At 40.8% G+C, this 22,073-nt stretch overlaps 1 protein-coding gene across 1 annotated transcript in view; it reads right to left on the reverse strand.

The window, feature by feature from the left end:
• Positions 1–4,126: 4,126 nt before the first annotated feature.
• The window catches only part of PLCH1 (phospholipase C eta 1), an 86,022-nt gene continuing 68,075 nt past the window's right edge, over positions 4,127–22,073 (reverse strand). Inside the window, exons 13-24 of the mRNA XM_075506750.1 lie at positions 21,727–21,798; positions 18,805–18,899; positions 18,002–18,102; positions 16,351–16,530; positions 16,157–16,264; positions 15,008–15,132; positions 14,474–14,558; positions 13,537–13,683; positions 13,063–13,142; positions 11,304–11,363; positions 10,466–10,826; positions 4,127–7,356 (exon numbers count right to left, since the gene is read on the reverse strand). Coding sequence (XP_075362865.1) covers positions 5,252–7,356; positions 10,466–10,826; positions 11,304–11,363; positions 13,063–13,142; positions 13,537–13,683; positions 14,474–14,558; positions 15,008–15,132; positions 16,157–16,264; positions 16,351–16,530; positions 18,002–18,102; positions 18,805–18,899; positions 21,727–21,798 — 3,519 coding nt within the window. The 3' untranslated portion in view covers positions 4,127–5,251. The remainder of the gene's footprint in view (positions 7,357–10,465; positions 10,827–11,303; positions 11,364–13,062; positions 13,143–13,536; positions 13,684–14,473; positions 14,559–15,007; positions 15,133–16,156; positions 16,265–16,350; positions 16,531–18,001; positions 18,103–18,804; positions 18,900–21,726; positions 21,799–22,073) is intronic.

The raw sequence follows: 22,073 nt of genomic DNA on the forward strand, positions 1-22,073 counted from the left end.
CAAAAGTAGACCTCCACCTTCTAAAGAATTAAAAAAAATAGTTGGGAGACATGATAGATACCCACTGAACAGATGCTTCAACTGCAATATGGCAGCCAAAACAGATTAAATGCCCTCACATTATAAATATAAACACAATCTGGTACAAATCATGTTATCTCTGTGCTTTCCGCTGACATAACTGCCCCTGACATGCTGCAACTGGTTCTGGTGCCTGCAGTTCTCGAATGGTGCTGGAAACTTTATAACCTTCACAGGAGACCTCCAGGAATGAATACAATTTTTTAAAATAAGAGACTTCAGGGGTTTGATCCATGTAGGATGTCAAAGAGAAGGCTGTGACTTCATGTTTATGAGAGAGAAACTTCTGTGGCAAGAGCCCTTTCAAATGAGCAGACATAAAACAATTTCATGCTGGAAATTGAAGCACAAACATCAACCAGAAATATTTGTTTTTAAGCACTGAATGTAATCAGCATTGGAGTAAGTTGAAGTTTGCAACAGATTCTGTACTGAAAAAGCCTTCACTAGATGAATTTTCAAAAAGCTGCAGCCTTGTTCATGCGTGGTGTAATTAATTTTAGGGAAGGACTAAAAAATGAATGGCCTTACGAATGTCTGAACTGCAGATTGCTGGTCTGTTCTATCCATATATCTAAAAATCCTGGCTCTATACAATGCTTCTTGTAATCTACGTACCAGATGCTCACAGAGATTTAAAGACCGAGATGAGATCAGAAAGTGCTTAGATTTCTTGATACAGTGTCCCTTCATTTGATTATCCAATACACAAGGCTACTGAAGCAAGCATTCTTAGTCTTCCAAAATTGTCCCATTCCAGCTGTTATTCAGCATCACATTTTAGCATCACCGCATAAAGCATATTACCTCCAGATTAATTTTCTCTGACGCTGCAATCATTTCTGCAGCACAAATTCACAATGAGACAAATTGCTTTCTCTAATTCCGAGAGTATCCCCACATTAGACCACGACTATGTCACATCACACCAGTTCTGGACTCGTACTACTAATACCCACCAGTGATATCGCAGCAGCCTCCAGATATGGGAGGATCAGCAGTTCTCGGGTCTGCCAGGCCATCTTCATGATGGGAACATCGCCGCTGGAGCAGCTGGATTGGCAGCATGCTTCCAGGCTCATAAAAGCATCCCAAAGAGGCTGCCCGTTTCCTTCCAGAAATCGGCAGCTACGGAATTAGACTGATCCCCAGACTGTTGTGCAGCAGTCGGCGAGCCCGGCCTCAGCATCCGTCCTCTCTCACACAGCTGCCTTCTGGCGCGCACGCAGCAGCAGCGGCGGTTCCCAGAGGCGCGCGTGGACTAAGTATGCCGTATTTTTAAGTTTATGCCAAGGATCAGAATTTCACAGAAAAAGTGGGTGGTATTTAACCAAAACACACTGCTTTAACATGCCAAAAAGTTTATATCTAATAAGGCAAATTTATCCCTAGTATAGCTCCCCTGATCAGACCTTTTAGTTATACCAGAGATGTGTTTGGCTCAGTACTTAGAAGTGAGACACTGCCTGCAACAGACTGGTATTATACACTAATTACAGTTCTCATCACCACAGGAATGTACTCCTGTTATATCCCTCCCATTCCATGAAAGAAAGTGAAGCTCACTCCGTTAAACTAAAACCTTAAGATATAACAGAAATCTTGAACAGATATAAAATCCATTGGAAGTGAGAATATAACCTGCTGCAGAATGCAGTACATCTCCTATAAAATAATGGGTTTACACAAGTGACTTCACTGGAGAGTGACATCTGCCCACCTCCAATGCATCTTAACCTCCCGCTTAGCACACAAAAAAGTACTAGCTTAGAGTGTATCAGATAAACAACGTCTTAAACTTTCTGTTCCATCTTTTGTCCTTGCCCTACATTTCTCCTATTTGCAAGTTCCAGATTCAGAAGCAATATGGATAGTTTTAAGCAACGGATAAATTGTCGTTTGCACACACTCTCAGCTGGAAAAGAAACAGAAATTTAACTTGAGGTTTCAAGCATCTTTGACATCTGCTGATAGAACGGTTCCTAATTCTGTGAAGACCTTAACCAGACACTTAGCAGTAAGCATAGGAATAGCCCCAGTGGCTCTGGGGATTAGAGATACTTTCTGACCTGGTATGCAAAGAGAAACAGGACTGCGCTTGGACTGGACCCTACGCCAGCTGGCAGGAAAACAGAAGGCAGGTCAGTCCTGGGGAGTATTCTTCACCTGCCTATTCTGCAAGGGTAGTACGGACTCTGCTCCTCTGGATCTCAAGTTCTTCCTTCCAGAGCCCTCCATTTCTAGTAAATGAAGAGAGAGATGGTCAAATTGTTATCTTGTAAAGACACCTGGTGCACTTGCTTTAATACAAAATACTAAATTTAATCCAAATGTATTTTATGTGCAAAATAATACCATTGACTTTTTAGTACTTTGTTTACTACTAATCTTTTTTTCTTTTATAATTATGAGCATAAAAGCAAGAGATAATGTCTCTGACTGGCTTAGACCCCTCTCCAATTCAAACATTTTATACAGAATGCTTGGTTCCAATATTCAAAATACTTCATCACATCATCAAGCTTCTCTGTGCAGATGTAGCTGGTAACACAGGCATCTTCATGCTCCTATACTCACCCCTTGTGATTTCATGCATTCTTCATGCATTGAAGACATACATTTAAGGACCAAATCCATTTCTGAACACAACCTAGCGAAATTAAAGTTCTGCAGACTGAAAACTTCTCTTACAATATCACCTTTGCAAACAGGCAAAAATAGTCTTTTTTAATCCGTTTTCAATGTCCAGGCTCACAAACTGCCCTACAGATTACTCAAGAACAGAAATTAATGGCAGTTGACACCTTCTCACCAGTGCTAGATCACAAGACCTTTGAACATCTTGACTGCTCTGACTCAAGTTCTTCCAGGCTGAGAGTATTCCAACATGGAGAAGTTAGAAGGTTTTGGCACACCCCAGTGCGACACCATCAAAGAAGCTTGTGCAAACAAAATATAATTTGAATCTCAGCGAGACAGAAAAACCAACATTAAGTCCAGTGAGACAGGAAAAAATACAGATCTTCCTTTGGCTTGAGTCTACACTGTAGAAATCCTGCCATGTTTCATTATTCAAATTTCACTTTCACACGAAGAACTGTCCCCATCTGAATTAACTGCTAAAATTAAGAGGAAAGTATAAGAGATTAAATCATGAGAGACCACTGTAATAATCTATTCTGACCTCCTGCACACACCATGCAGTTTTTCTAAATTAATTCCAATTAAAGCTAGAAACAACCTTCAAGTCAAGATTAGTTTTTTTCATCTCCTGCGATGGAGATCATATCATTTACTTAATTACAAGGCACTTTTAATGGCAGTTATTTCTAAAGAATTTATAGGTTCTACTAATACAAATAAATGCATCCGGATACAGTGTGTGAGCATCCGTGGCACGCAGCATTCAGCAGAGCGGATCACAGCCTGCACACATCCACTCCTTCACTTGGAAACAGTCTCTAAACTACCACAGCAGACAAGCTACAGAGGCAAGTCGAAAGTTGAAACCATCTCTCCCTCAGAAAGTACGTGACACTGCAAGGCACGGAGCTTCTGAACTTCCCTGAAGTTAGAGATGGCTTCAATCGCACCTTTCAAATCGTATCACAAGTACTGGGGTAGAAATTCAGGTCCAAAGCTTAAGGGATTAATCCAATAGCGGGTTCTGTTCCTCTACGGAAAAATGCTTTTTATTTAGAAAATACACTGTTCTCTCCCAAGCGATCGAAACAACAGCTAGTTGCATCTGTTAGACCCTTAATGGAACAAAATGGGAATAGGCAGGCAGTTAGACATACTCAATAAACATGGCTTCCTATCCAGAAAAGAGAAAGAGTTCAGCTGCAGATTTCTAGCTAAGAACCATTACCACCATGTGAAATGATGGAATTTTTTTTCTTTCTGAAACCTTAAAGGCAGATGTCTGCAATTACTAACTACTGTTAGTTTAAGCATAATTGTATTTGCTACGGTTTCAGTAAACATGTAACCAAGTGCTTAAAAATCCATTTTAATGATGTTTTCAAGAATAATAATACTCTGCAATACAAAAGAAAGAGGTAAAAGGTATGCCTTTTACATATAAGAAAAAACTTACAGCGAAGGCAAAGAATATCTTAAAACAAAAATAAAGCTATGTTGTTCCCTACAGGGAAGCTTCAGCTGTTGGAGATTACTCACTCAATTCACTTGCAGCATTCGTAGAAAAAGACAAGGATGGACAGTCAAAATAGTTACTCTATCACGTCAGCTTTAAGTATTCCACTGACTGTCAACAATTTAGCAATAAAGTTACAAATATACAGAAAACAGATCTGCTACTGTACTGAAGCTACACACACAACCGATAACAAAAATACGTAACAAAATATGCAGAAATTAAGTGTTTTCCACTCATAAATGCAGAATTACTCCCACATTCCACTCCGTCCTGAAACGAGCACTCACAGTGACCAAAAAGGAAGACAACCGTTATTATACTTCATAGAGCGGGCAGAAGACAAATTACTCATATTACTCACAAATTTGGACTAACCCTAATTCTACAAACCATTTGCTGTAGAATCATAGTTCCTACATGGAAACATGATAAAATTAATATTAACAATTAAGTACAAGTCAGGGTGAAAACAGTGATGCTAATGAAGGGTCCCACTCTGAGACTGCTGCTTGTTGGGCAGGATGAGTCCTAGTCAGCAGTCTAACCCCAAGGACGTTATCAGTAACAGAAAGCACTATGCATAGCAGAATTTGCACGAAAGGCCAAAAGTGATCACTAAAAATGTTTTTCCAACCAGCAGGATAGGACATCAGGAAAACAGAATACTATTGTATTCATTGCAACGTTAGGCTTTTGAGCACAGATGTGCTCGACTTAAAAATGACATGCATTACAAATACAAAATGCTACAAATGCTTACTGCATGCAAATAGTCCCCAGACTACTTCACTTCATAATTTCTAAATCAAAGTAATACATACATAAGGATGGAACATGGTTTCTATTTACATAAGCTTTGACAGGAAAGGGCACATTAAATCATGACTGAATCACTAGCATGAAATTGCATTTCTAAATAATTTAAACCCTCAAAACAGTATTTCTTGCTAAAAATCCTTCATTTCAATGAAATAGTTTGTAAACACTGAAGATGTACATTTATACAATCTACAGTCTCAGCAGGAAATAAATTTCAGGCTTATCATCACTATTGGGTTCCAGCTGCAGAACAGAATCGTGTGTATACAACCGGTCGCTACAGCCGTAGTGCAAAGCAGCGCACGCGCCCTCCGGTATTCCTCGGCCCTCCACGTCCTCCCCAGGGAAGCCATTCAGGTACCTGGCTATGTACGAGCCTGTTGAATGCCTGTTGATAACGTGAGGAGATGCCGAGGGCTTGTTCCGAAGGACGACCCCTGCTATGCTACTTGCGTGAGAAGATTTTTGCTTGCTGGCAGCCTCCTGCCTCTCCTTGGCACGGCTGGCTATATTCCGCACTCTGCTCTGGCTTCTGGAGGAGAGTTTTCTGACCAGCGCTTTTGGGCAGTCTTCATCAATCTGCCTGGAGTAGAGCATTTGACGGCTGTCCTCCTGGTCCAGGGACACCAGCTTCCTCAGCTGTTCCGTCAGAGCGTCCGTAGAATGTGGTCTCATATTCTTCATAGCAGCAAGTTTCTTGTCTCTCATGCCTGATGAGATAAAGCTCCTACTGATGTATTGATACTTACTTTCAAAATTGCAGGAAATATCCTCTGATGTCAAGTCACCAAGACTCTTAGACTTGCAAGGGCTAGTCTGCTTGATGGCTGAAGGAGGTGGGAAAGCCAAAGCATTTTTCAGCACCGGTGAGTGTATGTTGAGCTGGGATCTCTCGGAGGTACACATTACATTTTCCTGCTTATCTGAACAATGATGATACAAAAAGCCAACATTTTCACACGCTGGAAAAGGGAGCTGACTCCCTGCAGTCCTGAAGTTATCCGAGCGGTCCAGGGCAGGAGCACAGAGCTCAACAGTTGCGCTATTCCCAGAGGTCCTCCCACCACCATGCCCAGTGTCCTGCTTTTGCCTCAGTTTCAAAGGGGAAGCCAACTGGCTCATGTCTTCCCTTTTGTACTCACATGCAGTTACCAAGAGCTCTTGAGAATCCCCATCTACTTCTACAAGACTGCTGCTTTCTGAATTTTCACCAGTGGGAGGGTCAACAAGTGTCTCCTCAAAGATGAGGCTATTGGAAGCAAAAGAACTGGCAGATTTGGGGGCTTCCCAGCTTGTTCCACATTTTCTTTTGGGATTTGCATTTAGCAAAGAGAGAGGTGAAGGACAGGGACAGCTAGGCAAGTTATTTTCTATACTGTTTAACTTTTTCTTGCAAACTAATTCACTGTGGGTCTTACATTCAGAAGCTGGTGTAAGAGTTGCCTCATGGATAATTGTGTACACAGAATACTCTGCAGTCTCAGGACTGGAGAACACGGTAGTATCTGGAGTTGAGAATAAAGGGGACTTGATGGATTTTGTGGTAGTAAAGTTGTGCTTACAGGGACTGTTAAGATCTGCAGTAAGCATGCGTGGGTGTGTAGCCATCACACTGAAGGTCTGGCTGCTAGCACCATGGAGGCTTGAGACCGCGGTAAGATCAGTTTGATCATCTGTGACATCAAACTGTCCGATCAGAGCCGAGACAGCGCTATCCATCTCGCTCTCATTTGCTAAAGAAACTTCATCTATAAGGCGAGAAATGTCACTGTCTTGCATGGTTAAAGTAGAGTGCAAATCAGGAACATCAGAGCAAATGGTAGAAGAAATATCTGTCAAAGAAAGAGGTGCTGCCGTGCTTTTCCTGATGATGTCACATTTGTGATTTTCCATCTCTACTTTTTGAGAAAGGGAAGTCCCCACAAGAGTTATTTTCTCCTCCTTAGACCCCTTTGTGTCATCTTCCTTTTTATTGTCTGCACAGTTTTTGTCATTTGTTTTTTCTGAGGGAATCTCAAAACCAGAGCCCTGCATTAGAGGGACAGTTTTATCAGAAAGACTGTTATCCTGATAGTCTATGAGGTGATTTGTTTCAGCTACACCACTTGCAAAAACTAAATTTTCAGGTTGCTCCTGGAGAGGTGGTACTAAAGAGTCAATTGTGGTCTCCTTCTGGTCGTTCTCCTTCTTAAATTGAGATGCCAAATTTGAAGTATTTGCTGTTTTCTCAGAACATGGAAAACCAGATTCTTTCAAGTTTGTTTCCTTCTCATTTGTATTGTCAGCACTGTTGGCTAAATTAAATAAGAAACATATTAGTTGCACACAATATTGTGTTCTGTTTCTTAACAACTATTTTGTCTTTAGACAGACAAATGGAGAATGCGAAATTAGGTACAGTTGTGACAGAACTTAATTATGGGGTTGTGCAGGTTTAGTACAAATTATCTGTGTGATATGAATAAATGGAAAAATACAACTGCAGGCACTTCATTGAAACTTCCTTTGAATGTCTATTACATCAAGCATGTGATGTAATATTTGTTGCAAATAATGTTAATGAGGTACCATATCATAGCTTGCACATGGTATTACCTTCAGCTGTGTTCCTATTCAGATTTGTACTATAAAGAAGCATGGCAATAAAGACAGAACAAAACAGCTCTGTTAAAAACCATAATACTGTGAAACAAGATGCATGCTTAAAAGAGCTGAGTAAAAAGCATCAAGTAGATGGACTCCAGACAGTGTTTTTACACGTAGTTTCTGTAAAAAGTTACAATTTAAGGATTTAATTTTTGATCTTCTACCAGCATACTGCATTCATAAGAGAGCAAGATTTTGAATTCCATGAAAAATATGCATTAGATAGTTCGTCCACCAAATCTTCTTACTTGTCTTTATATGCCAAATCCAAGCTCCATGACTCACTCCTTTGGAGCTTTTAATTAAGCAAGGACTATAGAAGTAAGCTTGGCATAATATATACTGTTTCTAACATTTGCTAGAAATCAGGTACCCTAGGAAGAAACAAGAGAAGCCCTGATCGTTCATTAACAGTGACTGAACCCCCCTGGTACAGTCAGAGCTATTTTTAATGAAGATGGCGGTAAAGGCTGATCTCCAAAATCTGAAAAGTTCCCCAAGCTTTCCAGTGTTCCCACATAAAGATGAAAAAGAGATGTACATTTCTTTGATTTATAGATTTTTTTTTTTTCCTATAAAGCACAGAGGAGAAAGTGGACCGCGCACTGTCCACTTGGCATAATTCCAGCTGAGACAGGAGAAAGCTGTTCAGCTGTAGTATTTTAGCAGGGAAGATCTCTGTTGGACAGCCAGCCCTCTCCATTCTTCACTGCATCCCACAGTAAGGAACACTCCATCTGACTAATACTTCCCCGAGGGCAAAGCCACCTCCCAGTCTGAAATATTTGGGCTGAACTTATTTTCTGACAATACCCAAGCCTACTCCTGTATGTGCACAAGGCTGCGTTGTACCTTTTCTTACTATGATTCAAGGTTAGTGCTTCCACAAAAAAAAAAAAAAGGGGGGGGGGGGGTGAGTTGCTTTTCTTTATGTCCACCACTAAGCCATGGATGGCCCTGCAGCACAGGGAAGGGAGAAGGTCCCTCGGGGACAGGAGAGGACTCCATCTGGAATTTCGTCATCTTCATGTCTCATTTCTTTATGTCTAAGGTGGCTAGTCCTCCTCCATAGGGGCTACAGAGCAAGGCCTACAGAAAAACTCCGACAGACAGGATCTAGTCCTCTCATAGTTAGAAAGGGCAGGATTCATTCCCTGTGACAGCTTTTTAAGTCATCTCACCAGGGCCTGTGCTTTCTGCAAAGGTTATTTTGCTATAAGTGAATACCTGTGACCTCCAAAAAGTGTGGAAGTTTCTTCTAAAACAATTTTGTGTCTTTGTAGCATCTTTAGGAAGAAATGTCTAAGAAATGATTAAATTTGTTGCAAAGAATGGCTGAGCTGTATCATCTTCACAGGCTTAGCTTTCAATTTAAAATCCAGCAATTCGGAATTAACTCTCTTTACTAGGAACGTCCTTTTTCCTGTCTACAGTTTCTTCTCAGGGTGGTAGAAAAAGAATTGGTTGGATTTTGCTTGCTGTTTCTCTTAAGTAACTTTTACAAGATGACATCCAGATTATCTGTTCCTTCAAAGCCACTAATATGGGCAAGAAGAACAAAGGTGGCTTAACAACACACTCTCATCTGTGCCCAGCACTTCTCCTATTTTAGGGTGGCTCCTGTGGTTGGTGGAAGCTGCTGCTCCGCAGCTGAGAATACCCAGAGCAGAGCAGCATTTCCGTCACCCTCCCGGCCAAGAGAGGTTCTCTGTGTGCTCTCTGCACCTTACCAAGGAAGGCAGAGGGTGCGTCTGGCCGTCCTCTGCCAGCTGAGGAAGAGCCCTGCGGGACTAACTGCAGAAACGCTGCGCTGTCAGAACTGACCAGAAGCTGAGGATCTGGCTAGCCCTGCAGCCCCATGGGGACAGCCTGGATGAGTGCACACGCTCTTCCCAAACAAACGAACGAAAAACAACCCCAAAGAGCAGTATAGACGCCCTAGACTAGGGACAAGCTCAGAGTGGCGACAGCAGGTCTCATGAATTACAGCTGTTGTATTCAAAGCTTCCTAGACTTATATAAATATTCCAGTAAATCAAGTATTAGGCAGGTCAAGCACTAACTTTGCTGTAGTCATGGGAATAAATGGATTTCAAAACCAGGACTATTATTGCTGAATACACTTAGAAAAAAAGCTATTTTAAGAATTAAATTGTATTGTGTATCAATAATGTAAGACGAAGGTTTTATCCTCAACACATGCTTTCCATATAAATCAATCAAATTAAGTAACCTAGGTTAAGAGGAGAATATCAAGACTGTTGGATACAAAGTTTGACCTACTTTTACCCCTTTTACATCGACTTGAAAGTCTGCATTAGTCTTTACACACACTATTTCCAAAAACATATGCTGCATGCTGTTCTTCCTCCTTGAAAATGGGGAGAGAAAACCCACCATGCCAGCAGCTCTGTTTTCATAAGTAAACGGACAGTAGCACACCAGAAATTGATGAAGCGTAATTGAAGGTTGGTTCTTAAATTACAGAAAGAAATTTGGCAAGTGTCCTTCTAAGAGCACTTCCAGAAATTATTGTAATTCATTTGCCTAGTTTGGAGCATAGACAGCTTTCCAGGGTGTCACCTACCAAAGAGTTCAAGGAGCTGTTAAAACACTGCAAACTTAAGCATATGTAATTTTGCCCAGGAACTCTTATTTCAGTTGAATAAAACTATTTGCATAGGGACTGCAGAACTAAGCCTTTTAATAGACTATTTTGACTTACTACATTCAAAAGTAATTTTGGAAGCATCTTACCAGATGCATTTTCTTTTCCTTTGGCACCTTGGGCAGTTTCATCTTCTGGGCACGGCAGTCCTACCAGAAGATATTTGTCCACGGGCATAGAAGCTGGACGGGCTTGCAAACTCCGGCTTGTACGCCTTACAACTCCTTCTTTGTCTTTCAAGTCTATTGGTTCAGATGCACTGTCTTTAATTTCAGTAGCTTCCAGAAAACCCATCTTACTTTTCTTTCTACCTTTTGCTGGTGCGCTGGCTGTGCGCCGGAGAATTCGATCACCAATAGATCGCTTCCGTACATAGTGCCCGCTGGTTTCAGCAGAATTGTGCTTAGGGTTCTTGTTAAACAACCCCCTGAGTCCTATCAGCTGCTTATTCTGAAAGGACAAGAATAACCACAGTTTTGAGTGAGTTCAGACTATTATAAAATGAGTACAACAAAAAGGGCTGCTTTCTGAGTATTTATGAATGATGAAGACAAAGTTAAAAATGCAGCAAAGCAAAAATTCACACCAAGCGATTCACATCTACTCTGACCAAGGAACTATCAGCATAGGTCTCCATGAATTCATGCATGTCTGTATTTCTCCTCATTAGGATGGCAGCCTGTCACAATTACAAGCGAAGTTTGCTCAAAGTCTCCTAATCAGAGATGACAAGACTGTAAGAAGTGTACTGCAGTGACAGGCTACGCATTAAGGAGTTTTATGCATGGGCTTCATCAAAGCAATATTCAAATGTTTCAGAGTCTGAATGAAGAATGATGTAAGTTTGGTAGTTGCAGATCATGCGATTAGGAACCATTCGAAAAATCTGTGCCCAGCAAGTGCAAAGTGCATGCTAATGAAGTCTACCTTTGTGGCTCCTAGAAAGTGCAATATTGTGTAACTGGGATTGAGGATTAAAGGGCTCCACTGAAAGGCAAAAAAATGCAAATACATTTGGCTAATGTTTTCAAGACCGTGATACAAGCAAATAAGGTAATAGTACATCAGCTGTAAATAGAACCCCTCTACAGCAAATAATTGAAAACTATTTATTAGTCTAATGTCAAGTCTCTCAGAAACGTGACCAGATATCCTCACGTATAAGGATACAAATGGGCATTCAGCCTTTGTTTATACATCAGAAACAATAATACAGCCCATCATTAAGGCAAGCATTAGATGACTAGACCAAGTGATACAGACATCAAATCTCAATGGGTCTTATTTTCCCTCCCTCTCCTTTTATCATCATGTGTCTTCCCTATGAAGCTACTCTTTACTATCTTTCTTGACTATTCTTTGAAGAGCACGAGCCAAGAGCAATAGCCAAACAGGCTCCCCTACAGACTATCACCAAAACTGTATGCGATTTCACACATGTACCCAGCTGCAGACAGATTTAGGTATATATTGCAGATGCATTCCAAGATGTTTACTACTGCTTTTCTTTTTACACTGATTTAGGAGTAACGAAGTCTACCTTGGGTACTAAAGCCTTGTCTTTGTGCACAGAACATGCATGAGTTGGGCATAGGCAGTGCCGTTCCCTTCACCACCTCACTGCTGTCCTCCCTGGCAGGAGGAACACTTGGGAGGCAAGAGCAGATGAGTACATGGAAACACTGGTCCCTGTCCTGAGACAAGGATGCCAAGAGTGAGACAGACATCTAAGCAGTTCACAGAGCCTTCATTAGATCATTCAGTGATATAATGGGATCAGTGAGGATAAAGGTAGTGGAGTTAAGTGAGGATCTGGACTATACTAAGTCTCAGCCCCTAGGCCTTGTCTACATTATTTTCTATCTCTGTTCCACTGAGCTTTCCTTGGTAATCTTGCAGAAAAGCAAAATGTATGCACTAAAACCTAAAAGATTTAAAGCTTAAATTAGCTGCTAAAAATAGCTTGTCAAATACCATGTTCTGGTGCAGTTACAGTTCTTCAACATTTACTTCTAAAATAAAATTAGTTCAAACACACTGAAGAAATATACTTACTGTATCTAGAGGTGATAATTATTAGGTGCTACCAGTAAGAACGTTCATAAGACTATGTACTAAGACTAGACTAACAGTATGTTATGCTTTCCTTGCTGATCACCTGCGAAGAACCCCCCCACATGCTGTGAGCTACATCCTTCTGCTTCCTGAGCACTCCGACAGAAGCGCGTCTGCGCTGTTATTGTGGTATCTCAGCCGGAGAGAGCCAAGTGTTTTACTGGACATGGGTGTGCTGTGAACAGGTGCCCTGGCTCAGTGCTCCTCAGAGAAAACACTGTAAGGAATTGCAGTTTACTTCCTTGAGCATGCTGATGCTTAGCAGAGTATGTAGGTACCTACGCAGATATGAGTATAAATGAAGACATCAAGCTGAGGGCAATAGAGAATCAGACATTGTGCTTTTTCATTGCTGTATGATCTGAATAATTTGTTAAACTTTATTACTGACCAGTGCCAGAGAGAGCTAGGTACTGCTAATCCAGTGTACAAAATGCCATGAACCTAAGCTGTAAGAATCATTTAGAAAACACACAAATCCTGTGAGGTTCTGTGGTACATTTAAATCCATTTTTATCAGAAGAATTAAAACAAAAAAAGTCATGAGATGTAAATTTCCAGGTATACCTACCTTTCCATAGATCTCATTAATGGTTATATGAACAAATATGGATGCTTCTGTCAGTCCTTCCAAATACACATGACGATAACCTAGTAAAACAAAAATATCGCACCACAAATCATCAACAGTTTGCATTTTTTGCATGACTGGCAATGACTGTCTATAGAAGTGAAATATATACAGTAAGCCACCTTACGCCTTTAGTAAAACTTATCTTATGTTCTCAGAGGTTTTCCAAGCCCCCCAGCGCAAGTTATAAATAAGACACCAGTAGCAATTTCCCAAAAGCACAGACACCCAAGCTCCTTCAAGTAGTGGTGAATATACCACCCTAAGATACCAGGAGAATTGTCCAAGCTCATACATGAAGTCTCAGAGATACAGGCATATATCCTATGTTGATAACCTCATCTTCAAATTTAAGTTCAAAGGTGTTTGTTCTTCAGTTAGATCTCTAAGTCAAGGAAAACAGGTGGGACTAACCAGGCACAAGACTGCTAAAGGCCAGAGTTCTTTGTCCAACAAAGTCTCGCCCAATAGGGTCGTGGTCCCAAACAAGAAATCGCACCAAAGCTATTTCAGGCATGTGGATGGTAAAAGTGAGTGTTTCCTCCCAAACAGGATTAAACCCTGTAAAACAAACAGAAATTTTGGAAACAAGTCCATAGCAAGCGCTAGCCTCAATTTTCATGATGCATAGCAAGAGGCATAAGAAACAAGCAGACCAAATACACAAATGAATACTCATTACTTATTGCTCATCTAGATCTAGATGCTCGCAATCTCCATTATGTAAGTAATTAAAAGTGAGAGATCTGTCTCTTGGACTGCTTTTACAAACAAAATGGTTCTGGTTGGGCAGCTGGCAGGGATACCAAGGCAAGCTGTTGTTTTGCAGAACTATGGTAGGCTAAAGATAGACCAAACCAAACAGGAACTACTCCTTTTTCCCCACGGTTTTGCAACTGCCGATGAGAACTGATGGCCACCTCTCCTGCTGCAGCAGACTATCCCACTCTGTTATTCATCTCCTTCCCATGAAGGCTGAGGTGGCAGTTAAACTGCCTAGGACATGATTTGTTTTCATTTCATTTGAAGTTATATATGTATTTTATAGAAATAAAAAAAAATATTTGGAACTTCTACATAAAGGAGATTTAAGAACAATCCGGGAGAAAGCTATTGTGTTGAACAGTTCTTGTCCTTCACCTCTTGCTTGTCTGCCTCCCTACACCAGAAATTCTGTCTAGAAAGCAGAATTAATTTGTTAAAATACAATCATTTGATTTCAGTAGGTAAGAAGCTTTGCAATTTAGAAAGTAATAACAGATACTGAATCATTTATAATTACTTAATATTTTACTCTAAGAAGAGGAAATAGAAGAGGAAATCGAAGAGAAAATCAGCTAGATTATCTTACCATTGTCATCAACCACCCTGGTTTGATCTTTACAGCAGTCAACAGGTAACCCAATAATTTCCACCTCAACAAAGGGATCTATTATCTATTAAAAAAAAAAAAGGTATTTTAAAAGCAAGCCAATGATACAAGTGAAGGTCAATTTTTAAGGAAATTCATGCAGAGAGTTAATTTAAATTCACATGAGAATTCAAAAACCTTTGATTCACATGAATTTTCAAGCAGCACAACCATGGGACATGGCTTCATGAAGTGTAAGTTCATGTATGGTTTGTACTCTCAAGAGCTATGGCCAGCTATGACTAATTTTCAACAAAGTGAAGTCACCCTCAAAATACAAAACAAATTAGTTCTTAAACATCATGTGTAGGATACAGACTCTGTGGGAAAGTGTTAGTATTTAGTGACCAAAAGCTTGGCAATATCTGAAGTTATTGGTGTATTTAAATAAGGAGGAAGCTTCTTTGAGTCACACGCTGCCATGTCACTCCAGGACCTCTCATGGAAGCATTTGTTGGTATCAGAGCATCTTACCTCTCCTCTGTCTCCTAACATTGAGTCAGGAGGCTTAGGTAGCTGCTGTCCACTGATGATTTTCAGAATAAACTGCTTTTTGGGACTGGCAGGAAGTGGATCAGCAGAGTAGGGGTTGAATGTGCCTAGAAGATGGCAAGGAATGAGAATTGTAAGGAAAAAGAGACACAGAATAAATATCATCCCCCAAGATGCATACATATAGCCAAAAATTCAGTCACAAGCAAGTAACTTACAGAGTATGGAGCAGCTGTTAATGAATTTTAAAATTCCATTCCGCTTTCTTACAACCTTTACTGAGCTGAGCAGCCCTTGTTTACATGATTACAAGACAGAAAGGACCCCTCTAATAGTAGGGGTTTGCAAGATTAAGACTCCTTTGAAAAAAATTTTTTCTTCTGTAAAGTAGTAGCTTCAAAAAACCCAATAGTTATAACCCAGATGAGCACTCTGATCATGTTTCTTGCTCAGCTGCCCAGATGTTAACAAGAACAAGCAACTAGGGTTGAGTAAGCTGCTTCCTGCAGCAGCAGTGCTTGCTTCAAGTACCCAAAACCCTCTACCATTTCTCAAGTACCTTTCAGTCAATGCCACTACTTCTTATGGCCACATTAAGAAAATTACTTAGAGATATAGAGGCACAATCAGATCCCAAGTCCTCAAAATGTGGAAGAATTGTCATTGCAGAACACTGAAAACCACTGGCTCGTGTTCTAACAGCGTTTTGCAGACTGAACCAATTCCTTTTAAAGAGAATAAAATTCCACTGACTTGCTTGAGAGCTGGACCAAGTCCTGGATACTTGGTCCCGGGTCACTGCATACCTTGTTCTTCTTGCTTGCAGTTGGCTATCCTAGGACACCCTTTCCTTTTTTTAAACACATATTAAGATGGAGCCCTCAAAATATATCTATAACAACAGCAAGAGATTGTATGCTTGTACTTACACAGTCTGAGAGTTAGACACCATTTTTTGAGGACAAAAACCATATGAATTCTGAAGTAAAATAAGCTTATGAATTTATGGAAATATGAAAGATTCTACACATGTTCTTATTTTTTCTTTCTTGTGTGTTGGCAACTTCACCATGAAGACATTTTCTGAACAGGCTTGACACTTACAGTAATAAATGTATAGTGGGACATTACCTTTGCACATCTGCTGAGGTTTGAGGACATAACCACAGTTGCCATTTACCCTAAATTTTGCATCATTTAATTGCATCACGCGTCCCTCAGATTGGTAGTTTAGTGCCACTGTTGAAAGAGAAGGTTCAAGTGTAAGATACTTACTTAACACATACACAAGAAGCGGGAAGTTAAGTTATTCATGCAACACCTACCTAACTGGCAACCAACATTCCAGTAAGGTAAAGGATTGAAATTGCTGGAGTCAATCCGATAGGCTGACGGATAGACCCTTGTAAGCTGTTTCTGGTTGTAAAGCATAAACTGTTCAGCCTTCTGCTGCACTGCTTGGTGGGCTCTTGTTTCACTGAATGACAGCACATTCCCTGTTGATCCTGTGTGTATTGTTAAATCAACAAACAAGTTACAAAGCAATCCCAGGAGACAGCAATCCCAGGAGACAGCAATCCCAGGTCTGAGCTCAGACCTCAGTTGCACTGGTATTACTCAAGGGGAACATTAGATTTAGTCCAAAGTTACGACGATAGATTGTCTTGTCACATGCAAATCACGTACACTGTGTAACTGAAGGGCACCAGTTTCCCCTTCCAGGAGGGTCTTTTCTTCTACCTTCCAGTTTCCAGACTTACAAGGAAAGCCAAGCAAGAGCTTACGCTAATTGCTAGGGCCTTTTCTCCTGCAGAACCCCAGACACGATTGCTATGAAGAATCTACAGAGAAATCTACTAATGGCAGCATGATCAAAACTATCTTATGAAGAACTTACAGCTAGGGAAATACGGGCCCAGCAGGGCTCTGATTTTTGCTCTTGTCCTTGTAACACATTCATAGCTGCACTCAACCCATTTTTCTCTCACAGAGGTTTCTGCAAACTCATCCTTTCTCTAAATAATCCAAGCAATCTTCTCCAATTCATAAGCCTTCCCTCTGAGCATTTTGTCCCTGTAGGCAGATCCCCTTTGATCATCTCTGCCCTCTGGGAAAAAGGCTGACCGGAAGAGTTTCCTAGGCAAGAGTGCCCACCTGGGAGGGAGCAGTTAGACCAACTCAACTGTACCATCTCTACAGTTAGGATCAGGAAAGCACACGATCTAGATGAAAGGCAGCTGCAGTACTGTGCTCTGATGAGCAGGCCCTCCTTTCCAGAGGGCCAGGAGCCATCAGATGGGTTCAGCAGTACCACCTAACTGCACGTGGGCCCGCGGAAAAAGCTGTCTCAGCTCAGAACGATGAGACCGAAACTCTACAAGACTCTGTTCTTGTAGGATTTCTTGGACTCTGTTTCTCCACACTGCTTTCACCCTCCTTAATTTCTCCCCTTAAATTCTATTAAATTAGGAATTAATTTTATAGTAATTACATAATTTCACACACTGTTTGTTCACATACGTTTGATGACCTTTTCCACAAATCTCTCTGCAACTTTCTCAGTTTCCATTTTGCCTCTGACTTTTTTAGTGAAACAACTGCACACTTTCTGAACAGGTAACACATCTATTTATCACAGTTCCAATCTCTCATGTTACTAAATGCTAATTATGTTAAAAGATGATGACAAATTCCATAAAACTGTGAAACCAGGAAAGGGTTCTCCTGAAAAAGCTTCATTTTTAAAAAAACTAAAACATGGATGTCATAAGAAACCAAGAGAAAGGATATTTCTTAGGGAAGGAAAAGGTGAAAATTTACTCTTTCTCCATATTTAAGTACATGGGACAGGTAACTAACTACTCTGCTTTTAAAACATCTTTGAAAAACAAGGGAAACCTTGAGAACACAGACATGTTTCCTATCCAAACAGAAAAGTGAAAAAGGCATGTGTAAGTCTCGTGCCAACAGCCTTACCGTCATCTACTATATCCTGGGCTGCCACAGAGTTCGTGTACACCACTAGGTCAGACAGAGCTCGGCACAGCTTCACTGTTTTTCTTCGACGAGCCAGTCTGCTGAATTATATTTAATACATAAAACAAATCAGGAATTTTTCAATATTTAAAGCACATTTCAATCTCCCTTTCTGTTCTTTTCATCAATAAGGAAATAAACAACTGAACAGGGAACCATATGTGGCAAATCTCCTTAGGGAGGGCTCTGAGCTGACTGTTCCCCTTGTACCTCTACAGTCACACTACACAAACAACATTTTTCATTTAAAACATAATGAAATAGCTGCACCATGGCTCTTCTCAACAAAAACAAGGCAGACAGCTTTGAGCTGTATCTGAAAATGGAGCATTTCAGTGACAACAAATGTATTCTCAATGGCACTTTTTTGATTGCTTTTTCTTTACGTTTTCAGATATAATAAAAGTTGGCTGGGCTGTGATGTACTCTTATTTAGCCTAAACAGTTTTCTTTGAGCACTATTTACAGCATGCAAACTGTAGATTGGCATTTTTCCATTAGAAGAGTATTACTATCACACTTCTTTTCAGTTTAAGGGTAATTGCTGTTTGCAACCTATGAAAACCTACACAATCAAAATACTGGGCTACAGCAGTCATAGCAAAATATACCCCAATAGCAGTGTCATAAATGACCTGCTCTTAAGAACAGACTTCCCTGAGGCAGTGACTTATAAATATTGGTAGTAGTAACATTTCTCTAGCTTTAACTGAGCTGTAAAACTATGGTGATTCACAGCTCACCTGTGGAGCTGCCCCATTTCCTTCCCAGAATGGTTTTGCTGGCTTTCTTCATCATCTGATGGACTATGGTATTTGGATGCTGCCTTCACAGCTTTCTGTTGGGGAAGAATCAAGCACAGCTGTGTCATGGGGTGGTTCTATAAGTTCACATTACTGTAATGAACCATCAGGTGGGCGGGTGAGCTGTAGCAGGTTCACAGCACAGGACCAGTGTCCTACAAGGATGCAGAATGACCCCTGGGGGGTTGACAGCAGAAAACCCTGGGTGGTACATCAAGCGTTCCCATACACGTGGAGAAGGAAAGCCAACACAGAGCATCCATGCCCTGATCTCACTCCATCTGACTCCAAGGATCCAAGCCTGCAGCCATGGAGTAGGTTTATCTGCTGGTTAGCAGACAAATATAAGAGAATTTATTTCTGCAAACTGGCCAGTCATTGCAGGCCACTGCATATTCTGCAGCTTCCCTCCCCTGCTCCCTCCTGACGTGAGCAGATGACATTGCTCTACTCTCTCCAGTACACTGGCACTGGTCCTGCTGATATTCCAGTGGATCATATCATATTTAACAAACAGCAACACACAGTAGAATCTAAGTGTACAGTGCATTGCTTCTGCCTACCTATGCTCGACCCCCCCAGTTTAGAAAATTTAACAAATTCATTCATGGAGTTGAGAACAGAGTCTGGGCAAACATCATCTTTCCGCATTTTCAAACATCTTCTTTCTGCTGCCTTTTGAGCCACACAAGCATTCAAATTATTCTAATTTATTACAGTATACAGTAAAGAAAATAGCTATGATAAAAAGATAAAAATCTCAAAAGCACCTTTTTTTCATAAGCACCTATTATTTAACAGTTTCCAATTTCAACATTACATTTTTTGTAACACTAGCTATAGCTTCAAGTGAGAGTTTCTTTAATTCCTTTCTCATCAAGAGGTAATTAACAATATAACTGAGAGCTCCTTATCCTTTTGCTCATATGGCCAGATGCTAATCGAGCACAGATTTCTTTTCTCCTGCTGTGATACACCAATAATGTACGTAATTTAGTTTGCTGTGGTTAGTGCTGAAATAGAGTTGACTATATTGGCAATCATTTGCATGGTTCAGTTTTGGAATCTGCAGGTCTGCACTGTGGATGTTTCCTGCAGTTAACTTGCAGGAATTGCCAGCCTTAGCGTCTTTGTCCCTCCACTGGCAGTTTTTAAAGAGTTTATATGTGGATACATTTGGCACAAGAGCTGGCTGAAGACATCACAAGTCAATATCCCTGGGTGGATAATTCTGTACCTGCAAACAATCCTTCCCAAGCATCCCTCTAGCTGGAAAGGCATACAGGGGAAGTTACTGGACAGCCCTGTTGCCTCAGTCTACAATACAATCATTATTTAAAAAAACCAAAACAAAACTATATATACTCTCTTATCTTTTTAGCAGAGATGAAACAAATGGGCTTTCTAACCTGCTATATCCATTAGAATAACTAGTTGAAGTAATTACATTATTGACATACTTTCCAGCCCTCAGTGTAACCAGCAGTTTTTAGTGGCCGACTTGTCTGTGACATCTCATTCCACAGCATTTGTTTTCCCAATCAGCGAGCACAGATTACAGTGTGAAGTGTCCACTATCACGCACAACAGGTACTTGCAGATCTCAACACATACCAAGTGGATAATGTGCACTTAGCTAAAGCTGCTGAAAGAAATATTACCACTTTAAACTGATGTAAGCTTATAATTGAAGTGTAAATACGAGTCTGGTATTGTCTGCCTGGAATTTCTGATGGCTCCTAGCTGGCTTCAGGGCAGATGAGCTGGTGGCTGATTAAGTTCTATGAAGTATTTCATAATCGCTGTTTTTCCTAAACTGCCCAGATTATCAATTACAGAGCGTGCTACCTGCTCGGCTGCAGCTTTCACCTTGGAGGGTGCTGAAGAGGAATACAGGCGTCTAGCAGGCTGGGAGCAGAGGAAGCCACTGGTGGCACAGGGACTCGGCTGCAGACCTGCCACATGCCTCTATCATGACAAGCCTATCTGCTGATTTACTTACTTGGTATTTGCTAATTGACTCTGGGAGGAAGGAAGCTTTCAGTTGAATGAGCTCATGCTGAGGCTACATGTTCAATAAATCCAAGCCTCGAGGCACCGTGGGAGTGTGGGAATAGGGGAGGCGGATGACAGGCACACATTTGTCAGGATATGGGAATGGGAGGAAACATGGGCACACTGTCCCTTTTGGTGGCTGCTATCTGTCCAGCTGTAAAATGAAACCTCACACATTTGAATTATATTAGCTCTTGCTTTGTTCAATAGAGCTGCCACATTGAAGACCCAGCGAAGCAGACAATTTGACCTAGCAGCTACACAAACATATAAATAACATATGCAAACCCATGAAGAAGTCAGAAAAGAACAGATTTTTACAAAGCAAGAGCCCAGAGCCAGTACTCAGTCACAGCAGTCCCTTAAAGCAAGTGGAAAGACAGTAAAAGCACACTCTGCCCGGCACTGCTCAGGCTATGAAACACGGTAAAACTGGACCATGAATGAAATGAACATTATCAGCTGTGTGGGCAGAGGTCTGGAAAACAAGAATACACCAAGGCATTTGTCTGCCTTGCTCTTATGCTGCTGCAAGTTTGATCAGAAAACCAGCAATTCCACATCACTAGTAAAGATGCTCTTTCTGGTCAGGCAAGATTTGTTTCTGAGTTTGCGTGATCATCTTTAAAGGGTTCTCCATACTGCTAGCAATATTCTGAACAGCAATAAATATACCAAGTGTAATCACGTAGTCTCTCCTCACTGCCCCCATACACACCATGCTCGTCTCAAGCAATAAAACATACCCAGTGTCTCTAGAATGCTGTCAGATCTAGAACATCAAACAGAGTCTGTCATTTTACTTACTTTGTGTTTACTGAAGTTGCTCATTAATGATCGACTATGAGACTTTTTTCCACCTTCTTTTGTGTCCAGGCTCTGTGCAGAGAGAGTGCAATAAAAATTGTGACTAGACACCTTCAAAAGTATCTTTAAGGAGTCTGCTACAGTCTCTAAAAGACATAGTTCCAACCTAATATAAGTTGAAACTTATAAGTATGTCGCCCTGATTCACTATTACAAGAGTATAGTGATTGCACATGAGAATAAAAGTGAATTAAAGTCTAAACACAATATACTGATCTGTGAACACAAACTGAAATCCAAAGTCTCATTACAGAACTTTTTAAGTTTCTTTATATACTTGATAGCTT

This window comes from Mycteria americana, chromosome 7, assembly GCF_035582795.1.
Source record: "Mycteria americana isolate JAX WOST 10 ecotype Jacksonville Zoo and Gardens chromosome 7, USCA_MyAme_1.0, whole genome shotgun sequence".
In the NCBI taxonomy this organism is placed as follows: Eukaryota; Metazoa; Chordata; class Aves; order Ciconiiformes; family Ciconiidae; genus Mycteria; species Mycteria americana.